Genomic DNA, 14248 nt, shown 5'->3' on the forward strand with positions numbered 1-14248 from the left:
ACATTTGTTTCAATAAATAAATCAAGTTGACGACTTTGAAGCACCCACGACATGTTTTGTATGGTATGTCACCTAAAAATTCTAACATCTATCAATCACGGTCTCTTCTACTGGTGCATGCACTACCACAAGTTCTAGCACATAGTATATAGTTATAAACCTTATGGCACAGACTTTGTAAGCATCAATCTAAGTGTGTACAAAATAATGCGTGCGTAGATTGATACTCTAATAAATTGAACAATACTATTTGCCTTGGTGAATTAAAGGTATTTTTTATATATGATTAAGACACACATTGAATGTATGAGTAGCACGAGGAAAATGTATTTTTAGGTGGCAATCTCTACACTTTTAATTACAAGCAATCTCAAGATATAATTACAAAGTATTTCATGTAACTCGTGATATTTTCGGTGGCAAGCCCTACGCTTCTATAATTTGGAACGTTATCGTTATTTTAGGCCCACCTGCAATTGCTTGTTTACATATCTTCTCAATATATATATATACCTTATAATTTTCTCTATCTATTTCCTCTAGAAAGATTGAACCTCAATATACTCTGAAGACAGCTGATAATTGGTGCTATGATAACCACCACCACCACCTACCTAAAACTGCAGTGTGGAATTGAACCATCTCGAGTTTAGATTAAAGAGATTAAGCTAGCATGAGGCTGTATTGCGAGAATTAAGACCTATTTTGCCCCTCAGCTAGTGATAATATAAGACTTAACACACTTTCCCTCATCTGACTTACTGCAGAAGGGGTTACTTTTTCCTTAAGAAGCGCTCTGCACTCAGTAGATCCAGCCAGTCCATTTGCATAGGCTTGGCAGAGGACCTGGGCTATAGCCATCACATACACACCACAGTCATAACCATTTTCCTGATGAGGAGTCCAAGCCTCCTCAAACATTGCATATGCACCATCTGAACCTGCATAAACAGATAGATGGGGTACGAAATGTTTGCGATTGTCGACACCTTTGACCACCCTTCTTAGAGTATCATTGATAAAAGTGAGCCTTTACCCACAAACTTTTTGATGGTAGACACAAACTCCTTCGCCTCTCCAGCATTCATCCCACCCATACTGTCATAGTGCTCAAATCTGTTGAGCTTTCTGGAAAAAACATAACCAGCAGTTTGTTCACATCATACAACAGAAGGCAACACGACCCAAATCATAAGCAGCCACCGTAAGGCAAGAGAGCACCTGTAGTAGACAAGTAATGACCAATGGCATCCGCCGCCCGCAGCATTCACATCATCATTATCATTTATTGCAAACATCACCACCTACACATGTAAAAGACTGAAAATTTATCCTTCATCTACACTTTTGAAGAGTGTATCTGTGTGCAAGAAGAAAACAGATCATGCTGTTATTGTAACGTGCATCACTCAGGTAAGTGCCAAGAAGATACAATCAGCCAGTTTTTCGGCAAGTTCAGATGCAGATGTGGTACTTATTGGGCCAGAAAGGTGCCCAAGTTAGGCACGGTTATTCTGGAATCATAAAGAACAAGGCTCTCTCTCTCTCTCAATAGGGACGCGGCGGTCTATGAGACCAAACACCAGAGGTTAGCAGTATGGAACTGCAATGGCACCCTGTGGTCAAATGCAGGAGGTTTAAGCGAGATTCTCACAAGCAAGGATGTCATTTTCTATATAGTGACTCATCAGAACCCTGAGAGGGGCTTACCATACATAGCCGGGTATGAGTGGGAGTCAGCTTTCCGAGGCGAGACCCGCACATCAGGAGTACGTGGCTTAGGAGGGGTAGCTGTCCTTTTTATATCCCATCTCCGACAGATTCTCACCCTCGTCTGGAAGGACGAGGATGCAAGGTATCTTTGGGTGCGGCTACAACTTAGCGGTGACAGAGTCATCCACATTCCTATGTGTTATTTTGCACCGTCCCACTCCCCTTATGCCGCACAGCATGGCTAATCACCGTACTTACCATTATATGGGGATATTATGGAGTTCTCATCGCTGGGGGAAGTCCTAGACTTCAATGCCAGGACAGGGAGTCAACACGTCCCACTACTCGATCTGGACGACCATATCACACTACAAGAGCTGGACATCACTGGCACGGGGCTGCAGAGATCATCACAGGACTATGAAGAGGTCACGGTGTGAGGGGATATTTGTGCCCTATGCAAAGATGATAAATAAGTATATCCAATGTAGCTTGGGCTGAGCCTTTGTTGGCAAGGACGGTCACCATTGTTTGAAACCAAACGGCTAGAATGTATGGGTAGGCCATACGCTTGCTAAAAAGGTAATTGTGCATGAAGAAGCACAGGGAGAAATCTAGATAATGAAAAAGGAAAGCAAGCGACCGGTGGTAGTTTCATTTTAGAAAGGAAGAGTGGTGTCTGTTTGTTGGGGAAAAAACAGTTTTTTGGCTAAGGAGCGCATAGAATGCCAGAGTGAAGGAGAAGAGAAGAGCAAGCATTCTCCCATTGAAGAGGTATGCAGTGTGAGCAGGTTTGTGCTGGACCAGAGCAGACGGAGTGCTTGAGAATCAGAGAGTCAACTGAAGGTTGCAGAGGCAAGCACAATAACTCTGATTGCATCTCCGTTGGAAGTTGGAACTTGGTACAACCCAAAGACTTGTCTCAACTGTAGATTGGTGTTTGAAGGACATCTACAGAGGTGGCTGTAGAGTCCAACAAGGTGTTTTGATACTGTGGAGATTCTCCTTTTTTTGTGTTTTTTTACTCTTGTTTGAGCACAGGGTCTCAAGGTTGTTGAGACTGATTTGATTTCATCTATTTGCAGTAGATAGAGTGCTTGGAGTTTGGGTACGCAAAGCTTTTGATACAATGCCTTGAGAAAACCAAGGTTATGGTATTCCACACCTCCTACCCAGTTGCAAGCCGTACATAGACACTTACAAGGGTAGCAAGATTTGAGGTGGTGCACTCCTATGTCTATCTCGGAGCTACCTTCACTAGTCCCCGCTTACTTATGAGACATGCAACAGAGGATAGACTCACTAGAGGATATGCAGCTCTAGCCTTATTGAAGAGGCAATGTTTGGCCCTCTTCCAGATAGCCACTTATATACAGAGAGTGAGGGAGATGGATCCACTTCGACTCCCCCAACTCGCACTACAGTCAGCACAGGAGATAGCGACCGGAGGAGAGCATTCATCTTGGTATGGCACAGTACTCACCAGGTTTCAAGCACATGGATTACAGATGGACCGGCTCCCTCCATTTCAGTATGATCCAGATTCCCCGTACGTTAGGCTTACACATGAGGACAGGAACCAAGTGATCCAATACAATCTACTAGGGCTATTCTAGCATGTAATAGGTTGATTGTCATAACGTGCAACAAAGCCTTATTTATACCCGTGAATTTATGCAATTCCATTTTATTTGAGAGATAAGAGAAGACAAAGAGAAGATAGAGTCGACACAGTATTGGATCCCAATTACCCACTGAAAGCCCCCCCCCCCCCCCCCCCCCCCCCCCCCGCCTCCCATGCAAGCAAGAGTATTTAATTATATTTCTTTGGAGAACTTTGTACAATTGAGTATGAAAGATGCAAGGACGAAGTAGATTGAACCATATGATTTCCAAGCTCCTTTGAATAGCTCTTCGATGACCACTATGCAAACCCAAAACTGAGGGATGCACATATGCTGGCTGAATGCTGAAGAATGCTCTTCGCAGAGGCCTTGAGAACTCTAGCACAATAAAGCGCTGACTGCTGAATGTATGCACAAGAAGCCGGAGGCCCTAGGCACACATAAGTGCTCTTGAACTGCTTGTACACTGATTTGATGAATGATGATTTACACTGAGAACAGGCGACTGCTTATATATGATGTTTTGCTGCTGGTCGGTTCATACAGATGTTGTCGGCCTGTTTTTATGGACAAAAAATGCCTTTTTAGCATTAAATGCTGTGCAGGTTTCCATTGCCGCCCCTTCTGCTGTTAGTAGCCAAAGCCTCTGTTGTGGGTGTGCCCGCCCATTTTAGGTGTTCCCCCATTTTTCCTCACTTTCCATTTTCCCATTTTTTCTAGTTGTGGAAGGGTTGTCGGCTATATCTTCTAGCCGACTGATCTGATGCTACCCGACTTGAGCCTCAGTGCTGGCCAACTGATTTTTACTTGGCTGTGAGCATCCATGCTGCTGTCGGCTGTTTATGGGCTGGCCGACCAGCAACCTGGGGCCACATAAATTGGCCTTGGCCCCCCACACTTCCATTGTATCATTTCTGGATTTTCCAGTGTATATAGCGAGGTTATACAGCTTCTCTCCCTCTCTCATCTGCGTTTTTCTCTCTGCAGCAGTTGTCTTCATTTCCGCTCTGCATTCTGAGAGCCCGAAGCTTGGAGACAATGGGACCTTGAGGATTCGCTGATTTGTGGTGCTGATTGGAGATTGATTGGGCTGTTCGAGACTTGGAGATTAGGTAGAAGGCGGCCATCACCGTTGGACAGCCACCTTGCATACTATTTGCAGCCTCTTCTTCATTTTTTTTTCCCACCCACCCTCCCTTCCCAAGACCTTGTGAACGCTTGAGATGGCAGACTTGCTTGAGATGGCTGAGAAGCACGTGAAGTTCCCTACACTCCCCACGTTGCCGGTGGATCGACAGTTGGACAGAAACAACTACCGCATATGGAAGGTAATGATGGAGTCTGTCTTGGAGTCTTATGACTTGGCTGATTTCATTGTGGTTGGTGTTCCACGGTCGGAGTTGGAGGACGGGGAGTTGCTACCCTCTACTCAGAAAGAACCGGAGGCTCACGCACAGTTGTGGGATCGTGTCAATGCCCGTGTGCGTTCTTTCATCTTCCTTAATTGCACACCACAGGTGATTAATCATATAAAGCATATGACGCTGGCCAGAGGGATTTGGCAGCATTTGGCTTCTCTGTATAACAGGGTATTACCCATGAAGCGGATCTCCTTGGAAGTGCAGATGCGGGTGATGAATCCTGCAAAGTCTTCGACGATGCAAGAGCACATCAACAAGTTGCAAGCTCTTCAGCAGGAGGTTCCTCAAGCTAGGAAGGAGATATCTTCAGAGATCATGTATTTGCCCTCTCAGTACTCAGCATTTTACTCCTCTTTGATCACCAATGGCAGGCTCAGCACCATCACATGAGAGGAGCTTATGCTTATGGTCTTGGACCAGGAAAAGTGTTTTACGAACCCTCCGCAGGGCGTTGGTTCTGAGACCTTGACTGGCCAGCGGTCGAAAGGCCATAACAACAACAACAATAAGGGCAAAGGAAAGTCTTCTGAGAAGAAGCCCGATTCAGGTCGTGAGAAACTAAAGGCTGAGCGGACCTGTAACGATTGTGGCGAGAAAGGCCACTATTGGAGAAAATGTCCTAAGCAGAATACTAGGAAGAGTGCTCGTTCTTCAGCTTCAGCTGCAAAGACTCCCGCCTTTGTGCACTTGGAGATTTTGGACACAGATGCTTCATCTTCTTCGAGCGAGGAGGTAGTTGGCTTCACCGCGCCAGGGATACTCGGGAGTGGATTCTTGATAGTGGTGCTTCCAAGTACATGACTTGTTACAAGACTGAGTATTTGACCTCTTTTCTTAAGCACTATGATTATGTTTAAGCATGTTTAACATTCATTGATCATGTTTTACTATGTATGTGAATGTGTAAGTTTGTACACGTGTGTGGGTGCAGATACATGCTTGGTGTGTGTGTGTGTGCATGTGTGTGCATGCTCATATGTTTGTACATGTGCATGTATGTGTTTTTGGGTATTTCTCTTACCATGTTGCAGGTGCAGCAACTGAGACCTCTTCTCTTTTGTTGGGCACTCAAGGCATCTTGTGGGGCAGCATAGAGGTGGCCAAGGGTACAGCCCTGTAGTGCAGCAGACGGGCAGCAGTCTAGGAGACGTGGCGCTGCCACGTGGCACAGCCAGGAGCAGCCAAGTAGAAGCCCTGCGCAGCAATAGCCGGCCAACAGCCAACGCAGCCCAGGTGACGTGGCACAGGCACTGATGTGGCTGAGGCGGCTGCCAAGTGACGTGGCGGCTGACATGGCACAGGCGCTGACTGCTGAGGCGGCTGGACTGCAACTCAAGCAGGCGAGCTAGTGCACACGCAAACCTCCAAAAACACACAGAGAGAAACGCCGGGCAGCAAAAACGCGAAGAGAAAAAAAAAGCAGCGTGGAATCCAAAAAAAATAAACGCATCGCCATGTAAATTCTTTTTATTTAAAAAAAAAAGAAAAAAAAAGAAAAAGCATTTGAAGAGTTTTTTTTTTTTAGAGAGAAGAAAAGCACTCATAGAAGTTTTTTTTTTCTAAAGGGGGAAAAGCTATGCTTTTTCACCCCAAGCTTGTATAAAAAGAGGGCCAAGGCTCTTGTATGACACAACACAAATCTGGGTGAAAGTTTCAAGGAGATTCCTTCTACGTGAAGCAAGGAGATTTCTTCTCGGAAATTGTACAAGGGCTACGCTGACTTCAAGTGATAAATAAATACCTGCCGGGGGCGCCACGCTTTGGGGCCTATTGGTCTCTTGTGTAGGAGCGCTCTAGCTCCACCTCTTTTTCTTCTTCTTTCTCCAAGTTTATTATTCCAGTTCATAAAGAGTTTTAAGTGTGATTAAGTTGTGCTCACTGCCCGTCAAGTTTTCGAAGGCCGGTTTCAAGGTTCCATTGTCGGGATTCCATTGTCACTTTTTCAAGAGAGCGAGCCTGTGGTACACATTTAATACTATGGCTGGAACTAGTGCGGAGATGAAGGATTTATCTTCAGAAGAGAACGACTACTTCGAAGAAGACCACGAAAGCGAGCAAGAAATACCTCCCGATATGCCAGAAGTTGAAGATGATGATGCCACCTATGAAGCAAAGATGCAGAGCTTCATGGAGGGATTAATGAAACTCGCGAAAGACTCGCATTTTCCACAAAACTTCAAAGCTAATTCTAAACCACGGAAGCACGGGTCTGAGAAGAAAGCTAAGCCTCAACATTCGGCTCCCATCTACCCAAATTTTCAGCCATACCCTGATTCTTCTTCTTCTTTTCCCCCACCTACCTATGGAAACCCTGCTAATACTTCTCATCCTGGTTACTTTGGCGGAGGCTCTGTCTTTCATTCCATGACGGGTGTACCCAACATGGGCATGACTGGGAGCTATGATATGCAGCCAGGTATGTATGGAACTTATGGTGGTGGTGGCGGAAGTGCTTTTGGTATGCCTGGTATGGGAGGTGGTATGATGGACATGGGGTCTAATGCTGTGGGCAATCCTTTTCTCAAACCACATCCCTATGATAATCTTGTTCCAAGCGAGAAGCCAAAAGATTATAAAGAGGGTGGTGCTGCAACGAGAAGCCAAAAGATTATAAAGAGGGTGGTGCTGCAATAAAGTTTGATACTTTTAGTGGTGCAAAGGATCGTTTGATACTTTTAGTTGGCTCTTCAAAGGACTCGAGAGAAACAAAGGAAAGCAGCAAACCTTCACCGTCGATCATTGGTTTTTGATTTGGGTGATTGGGTGCTTTTGAGATTTGAGAAGGCTAGACTCACGAAAATTAAGCGTAAACAGCACTTATATCCTAAACTGAGTATGCGGTACTATGGGCCTTTTCAGGTGATTGAGAAGATGAGTGATGTTTCTTATCGTCTTCAGTGACCGGATCATTGGAGGATTCATAATGCATTCCATGTGAGTCTTCTTAAACCTTTCAAATCAAGTTGATGAGACACAACCAGAAGTCGAAGAACTAGATGAGATTCTTCAACCAAAACAGATTTTGGCACATAAGGAAAGAAAAGTCAGAGGAAAAGTTTCACGTCGATATCTGGTGAAGTTTGTGAACTATTCACCTATGGATTCGAAGTGGATGGAGGAGGGTGACTTGGCAGATTCACCGAGGATACTAAAACTTTACCTCAAGGCTTTTGGTTTGGAGCCTACCTTAGAAAGTGCTTCAACAAGTTCATTTGTGGATTCTGGAGTACCTCGGTTGCAGGAAACGTGGGACGAAGGATAGGAAACGTCGTTTCCACGTTTCCCAACCAGCCAGCCGTTTCCTATAGCGGGAAACGGCTGGGAAACGGTTGATTTTAGTAGTCTATTTAAAAGACACGTGGCAGGCCAAAAAGCGAAAAGAACAGCTGCGAATTTAAAAAAAAACGAACCGGGCCCAATATTAATAAAAAACGATTCGCCTCCCTGCACACACTCTGCGCAGAGTTAATGAACCCACAAGCCCACAGTGCGCCAGAGCATTCCACGCTACACATTCTGCAGATTTATCGTGAACCTTGAAAACGAGGAGCCCTTTTTTTTAAAAGCCCGTTTGTGGATTTTTTTTTAAAAGCACCGTTTTAATAAAATTAAAATTTAAAAAAAAGTTAGCTGAGCCTGCAACGTTGTTAGCTCTCTGTGAGAAACTTAGGCGCACACAGCTCTCTCTCCTTCCCCCCTCTCTCTCTCTCTTTCCCCCCTTCCCACCCCTTTCCATGCAAGCACAGGAGGAGCCCCCTTGCCTTTGCTTAAACTGTGCACCCCAACCTCCTTGCATTTGCTTTAACTGTGCGCCAAGAAGGATCATTTTCGAGCCTTGCAAATGTCCCCTTGATCCTAAATACCACCTTACTCTCGCAGATGCTGTTCGCCATAGAGCCTTAAAATGCAAATGCATCAATTTAGTTTCTGTCCCCGAGTGGCTTTGTTCGAAACAGCTTCAATTGGAGCAAACTCGCAGGCTTAGAAGGAGAAGAGCCCCTCTTTTTTGCTAACTTCCAATTTCAACCATGTTCTCTTCTTCTTCTTCTGTGGTCCCCCTTATCACGCCCTTCAAGCCTAAAGCACCTCATGCTCCCAAGCCATTGTGGAAGTATGTGACTGAGAATGCAGCATTCGGAAAGGGGGGCAACAAGAAATGGGAATGTTCTTTTTGCAAAACAAATTTTGCAGGCTCCTATCCACGAGTACAGGCCCATTTACTCGGCATCAAGAACCAAGGCATCCAAGTGTGCTGCAAGGTGTCGACTGAAAATCGAGCAAACATGACTCGAGAAGACCATGAGAGCGCTATCAAGAAGCAAAAGACTGGCAACAATCTAGTCAACAAGAAGCCTACAATGCAACCGTCCGTGGAAGGTATGTTCAGAATGCATCTCGAGAGGAAGTAGATGAGGCCGTTGCTCGATGCTTTTATGCATGTGGTATGCCGTTTTTTTATGCACGGTCTCCTTATTTTCATGACATGGTGGGTGCAATAGCATCTTTTGGTAAGGGTTACAAAGCCCCAAACTATGAGAAGCTTCGCACCACACTCTTGGACAAGGAAAAAGACAGGGTTTGCAGTCGTCTCTCGGGGGTAGAGGCTTCATGGCCACACTTTGGGTGCTCCATTGTGTCTGATGGATGGACAGACACCGCAAAGAGGTCCTTGATTAATTTTATTGTCTCCAGTGCTCGAGGTGTGGTATTCAAGAGATCCATCGATACATCCGGGAGCCAAAAAACAGGGGAGTTTATTGCAGAAGCTCTTTTGGACATCATTAGGGAGGTCGGTGTGGACAATGTGGTGCAAGTAATTACGGATAGTGCTGCCAATTGCAAGCTTGCAGGTCACTTGGTGGAGCAAGCATATCCCCATATTTTTTGGACACCATGTGCAACTCATTGCTTGAATCTTCTACTGAAGGACTTGGTCCTAATCGAGTGGATGGATCGAGCTATCACCCAAGGCAAAGAAGTCCAGCAGTTCATTTCGAATCATGATGCAACAAGGGCCATGTTCAGCAAACACTCCAAGCTCAAGCTCATTAGGCCAGGTGATACTCGATTTGCTTCAAACTTCATGATGTTGCAGAGATTGGTGAAGGTGAAGAGTCCCTTGAAGCAGCTAGTCACAAGCGAGGAGTGGGATGCATGGAAGAGAAACAACGAGTATGCTTTGCACATAGAGATGCAACTCTTGTCTACTCCTTTTTGGGAGGACATAGAGAAGTATGTCAAGGTCTTGTGGCCGGTCATGGCAATGCTTCGTATGGTGGATAGAGATGAACCGGTCATGGGTACGGTTTATGAGGGCATTGATCAGATGCTAGAGAAAATCAAGGAGATATTGAAAGAATACATAGATGGCAACGACGAGCACGAGGAGATTCGGGTACTTGCACAAGAGCATTGGGAAATGCTTCATTCTCCTCTTCATGCAACAGCTTATGTCCTCAACCCAATGTGGTTTATGAAGCGACCATACAAGGACAAGGATGTGATGAAAGGGTGGAGAAAGACGTTGGATAGGGTGGGCAAAGATGAAGATGAGAAGACAGAGTACAAAGCACAATTGTCACAGTACATTGGACTACAGGGGGATTTTGCAGAGTCTTCAGCTTTAGCAGACATGCAAAAGCTTTCTCCTATTGCATGGTGGGAGAACTATGGTACAGGTACTCCTATGTTACAGAGATTGGCTATTCGTGTCTTATCTCAAGTATCTAGCGCTTCAGCATGTGAGAGAAATTGGTCCACCTATGGCTTCATACATTCCATGAAGTAGAACCGGTTGGGTCATACGAAGGCAGATGACTTGGTCTTTGTGCACAGTAATCTTTAGCTCATATCACGGAAAGAGCCCTCGTATTCTTCAGGTCCATGCCAGGCATGGGATGTATTAGAGGAGGATTCTATATATGAGTGTTTTGAGGATCAGTTTGAAGATGATGGTGTACTTCCCATGTAAACAAGTTCTATCTTGTAGAATGATTGATTAATGAAATTCAGCCATGATGGTCTTCCATTGTTCTGCTTTGTTTTTCATCTTTTAATGGTGCTTACCGGTCAATAATTGAATTTGTACATGTACTTTAATTTTTTTGTAAAAAGATATATTTGTACTTCTGTTTTTTTACCTTAAACTTGAGCCTACCCCCGATGTTTCCTAGTAATTGAGTTTGGCGTTTCCAAACGTTTCCCGGGTCTTGCCGTTTCCTACCAGGAAACGTTTCCTGCAACCCAGTGGAGTACTACCTGTTACTCAAGAGGGGAGTGACTTCGCTCCCTTGTCACAGAGTTCACTTGGATGAGATCTAGGAGTCGCTTGGTGTTCTTCTCAGCACACCCGAGATACTGAACTGACAATATATCTGCCTATGGGACTTCTCTGATATATGTGTACTAATCACATGGTTTGATTCATGGATATACGGATCTTTTTGAGAGAATGGAGACGCCTATTCTAGACTTTCATTTGATATGCATGTATATAAATACTTGCCTTGATGCATCAGTGTTTATTCAAGTTCATGATGTACTGCTCATTGTGGGTCCTATGGGATGGCCATGAGCGGAGTAGGTAAAGCATCCAGGGGGACATGACTATTCACGAGGTGGATGCTTTTGATTTATGTTATTCAGATGTTCTGTTTCAGTAGGCAGGACATGGCTTTCTCATTAGTCTCTTAGGTTCTGTTTCAGTTTGGTAGATCCTTTGATTGAAAAAACGAGGGCAATTGCTTTGTATTAAGAGGGGGGTATGTTACAGGACTGAGTATTTTACCTCTTTTCTTAAGCATTGTAATTATGTTTAAGCATGTTTAACATTCACTGATCATGTTTTACTCTGTATGTGCATGTGTAAGTTTGTACACGTGTGTGGGTGAGATACATGCTCGGTGTGTGTGTGTGTACATGTGTGCATGCTCATATGTTTGTACATGTGCATGTATGTGTTTTTGGGTATTTCTCTTACCATGTTGTAGGTGCAGCAGCTGAGACCTCTTCTCTTTTGTTGGGCACTCAGGGCAGCCTGTGGGGTAGCATAGAGGTTGCCAAGGGGAGCAGCCCTACAATGCAACAGACGGGCAGCAATCTAGGAGACGTGGCGCTAAAACATGGCACAACCAAGAGCAGCCGAGTAGAAGCCCTGCGCAGCAATAGCCGGCCAGCAAGCCAGCGCAGCCCAGGTGACATGGCACAGGTGCTGACGTGGCACAGTCGCCTGCCAGGTGACGTGGCGGCGGCTGACATGGCACACGCACTGACTGCTGAGGCGGTTGGACTGCAACTCAAGCAGGCGAACAAGCGCACACGCAAACCTCCAAAAACGCAGAGAGAGAGAGAAACGCTGGGCAGCAAAAACGCGAAGAGAAAAAAAGCAACGTGGAATCCAAAAAAAATAAACGCATCGCCATGTAAATTTTTTTTATTTTAAAAAAAGGAAAAAAAATGAAAAGCATTCGAAGAGTCTTTTCTAATCTCTTAAAAAAAAGACTCTTCGAATGCTTTTTCTTTTTTTTCCTTTTTTTTCCTTTTAAAAATTTTTCATGGCGATGCGTTTATTTTTTTTTGTTTCCACGCTGCTTTTTTTCCTCTTCACGTTTTTGCTGCCCGGCATTTCTCTCTCTCTCTCTGCATTTTTGGAGGTTCGCGTGTGCGCCAGCTCGCCTACTTGACTTGCAATCAAACCGCCTTAGCAGTCAGCGCCTGTGCCATGTCAGCCGCGCCACGCCACCTGGCAACCGCCTGTGCCACATCACCTGGGCTGCGCTGGCTGCTAGCCGGCTATTGCTGCGCAAGGCTTCTGCCCAGCTGCTCCTAGCCGTGGCACGCGGCAACGCCACGTTTCCTAGACTGCTGCCCGTCTGCTCCGCTGCAGGGCTGTCCCCCTTGGCCACCTCTATGCTGCCCCACAGGCTGCCCTGAGTGCCCAACAAAAGAGAAGAGGTCTCAGCTGCTGCACCTACAACATGGTAAGAGAAATACCCAAAAACACATACATGCACATGTACAAACATATGAGCATGCACACACATGTACACACACACACCAAGCACGTATCTGCACCCACACACGTGTACAAACTTACACATGCACATACAGAGTAAAACATGATCAGTGAATATTAAACATGCTTAAACATAATCACAGTGCTTAAGAAAAGAGATAAAATACTCAGTCCTGTAACATACATACCCCCCTCCAATCGTCCTCGATTTTTCAGTCAAAGGATCTGCCAAACTGAAGCAGAACCTAAGAGACCAATGAGAAAGCCATGTCCTGCCTACTGAAACAGAACATCTGAATAACATAAATCAAAAGCATCCACCTCGTGAATAGTCATGTCCCCCTGGATGCTTTACCTGCTCCGCTCATGGCCATCCCATAGGACCCACAATCAGCAGTACATCATGAACATGAATAAAACACTGATGCATGAAGGCAAGTATCTATATACATGCATATCAAATGAAAGTCTAGAATACGCGTCCCCATTCTCTCAAAAAGATCCTCATATCCATGAATCAAACCATGTGACTAGTACACATATATCAGAGAAGTCCCATAGGCAGATATACTGTCAGTTCAGTATCTCGGGTGTGCTGCTGAGAAGACCAAGCGACTCCTAGATCTCTTCCAAGTGAACTCTGTGACAAGGGAGCGGAGTCACCTCCCTCGTGAGTAACAGGTAGTACTCCAAAATCCACAGCTGAACCTGTTGAAGCACTTTCTAAGGTAGGCTCCAAACCAAAAGCCGCGAGGTAAAGTTTTAGTATCCTCGGTGAATCTGCCAAGTCACCCTCCTCCATCCACTTCGAATCCATAGGTGAATAGTTCACAAACTTCACCAGATATCGATGTGAAACTTTCCCTCTGACTTTTTTGTCCTTATGTGCCAGAATCTGTTCTGGTTGAAGAATCTCATCTAGGAAAAGAAGAGTTTTTTTTTTTAAGAGAAAAGAAAAGCACTCGTAGAAGTTTTTTTTTCTAAAGGGGGAAAAGCTATGCTTTTCACCCCAAGCTTGTATAAAAAGGGGGCCAAGGCTTTTGTATGACACAACACAAATCTGGGTGAAAGTTTCAAGGAGATTCCTTCTACGTGGAGCAAGGAGATTTCTTCTCGGAAGTTGTATAAGGGCTACGCCGACTTCAAGTGATAAATAAATACCTGCGGGGGCGCCACGCTTTGGGGCCTATCGGTCTCTTGTGTAGGAGAGCTCTAGCTCCACCTCTTTTTCTTCTTCTTTCTCCAAGTTTATTATTCCAGTTCATAAAGAGTTTTAAGTGTGATTAAGTTGTGCTCACCGCCCGTCAAGTTTCCGAAGGCCGGTTTCATGACTCCTTCCCGTGAGTTCTTACAGGATCTTAAATGGCAGTCAGGTCACATTTTCATTGGCAACAATTCCACTATACCGATTCATAGTGAGGACAGGATGGTGATTATTCCCGATGGCAAAGGGGGGAGCATTCTTCTCGTGTTCT

The 14248-nt window shown here is 45.0% G+C and overlaps 2 protein-coding genes across 2 annotated transcripts in view; one reads left to right on the plus strand and one right to left on the minus strand.

The window, feature by feature from the left end:
• Positions 1 to 262: 262 nt before the first annotated feature.
• LOC147641477 (NEDD8-specific protease 1-like) overlaps positions 263 to 14248 on the minus strand; it is a 103663-nt gene continuing 89677 nt past the window's right edge. Inside the window, exons 2-4 of the mRNA XM_086821801.1 lie at positions 1222 to 1304; positions 1037 to 1128; positions 263 to 941 (exon numbers count right to left, since the gene is read on the minus strand). Coding sequence (XP_086677927.1) covers positions 694 to 941; positions 1037 to 1128; positions 1222 to 1304 — 423 coding nt within the window. The 3' untranslated portion in view covers positions 263 to 693. The remainder of the gene's footprint in view (positions 942 to 1036; positions 1129 to 1221; positions 1305 to 14248) is intronic.
• LOC147641478 (uncharacterized) lies at positions 9442 to 10547 on the plus strand. The gene has a single exon (XM_086808037.1). It carries the CDS (start codon positions 9708 to 9710, stop codon positions 10545 to 10547), a length of 840 nt encoding a protein of 279 aa, XP_086664163.1. The 5' UTR covers positions 9442 to 9707.

The sequence above is a fragment of the Cibotium barometz genome, chromosome 2, assembly GCF_041138505.1.
Source record: "Cibotium barometz isolate CiBa-2024 chromosome 2, ASM4113850v1, whole genome shotgun sequence".
NCBI classification, from domain to species: Eukaryota; Viridiplantae; Streptophyta; class Polypodiopsida; order Cyatheales; family Cibotiaceae; genus Cibotium; species Cibotium barometz.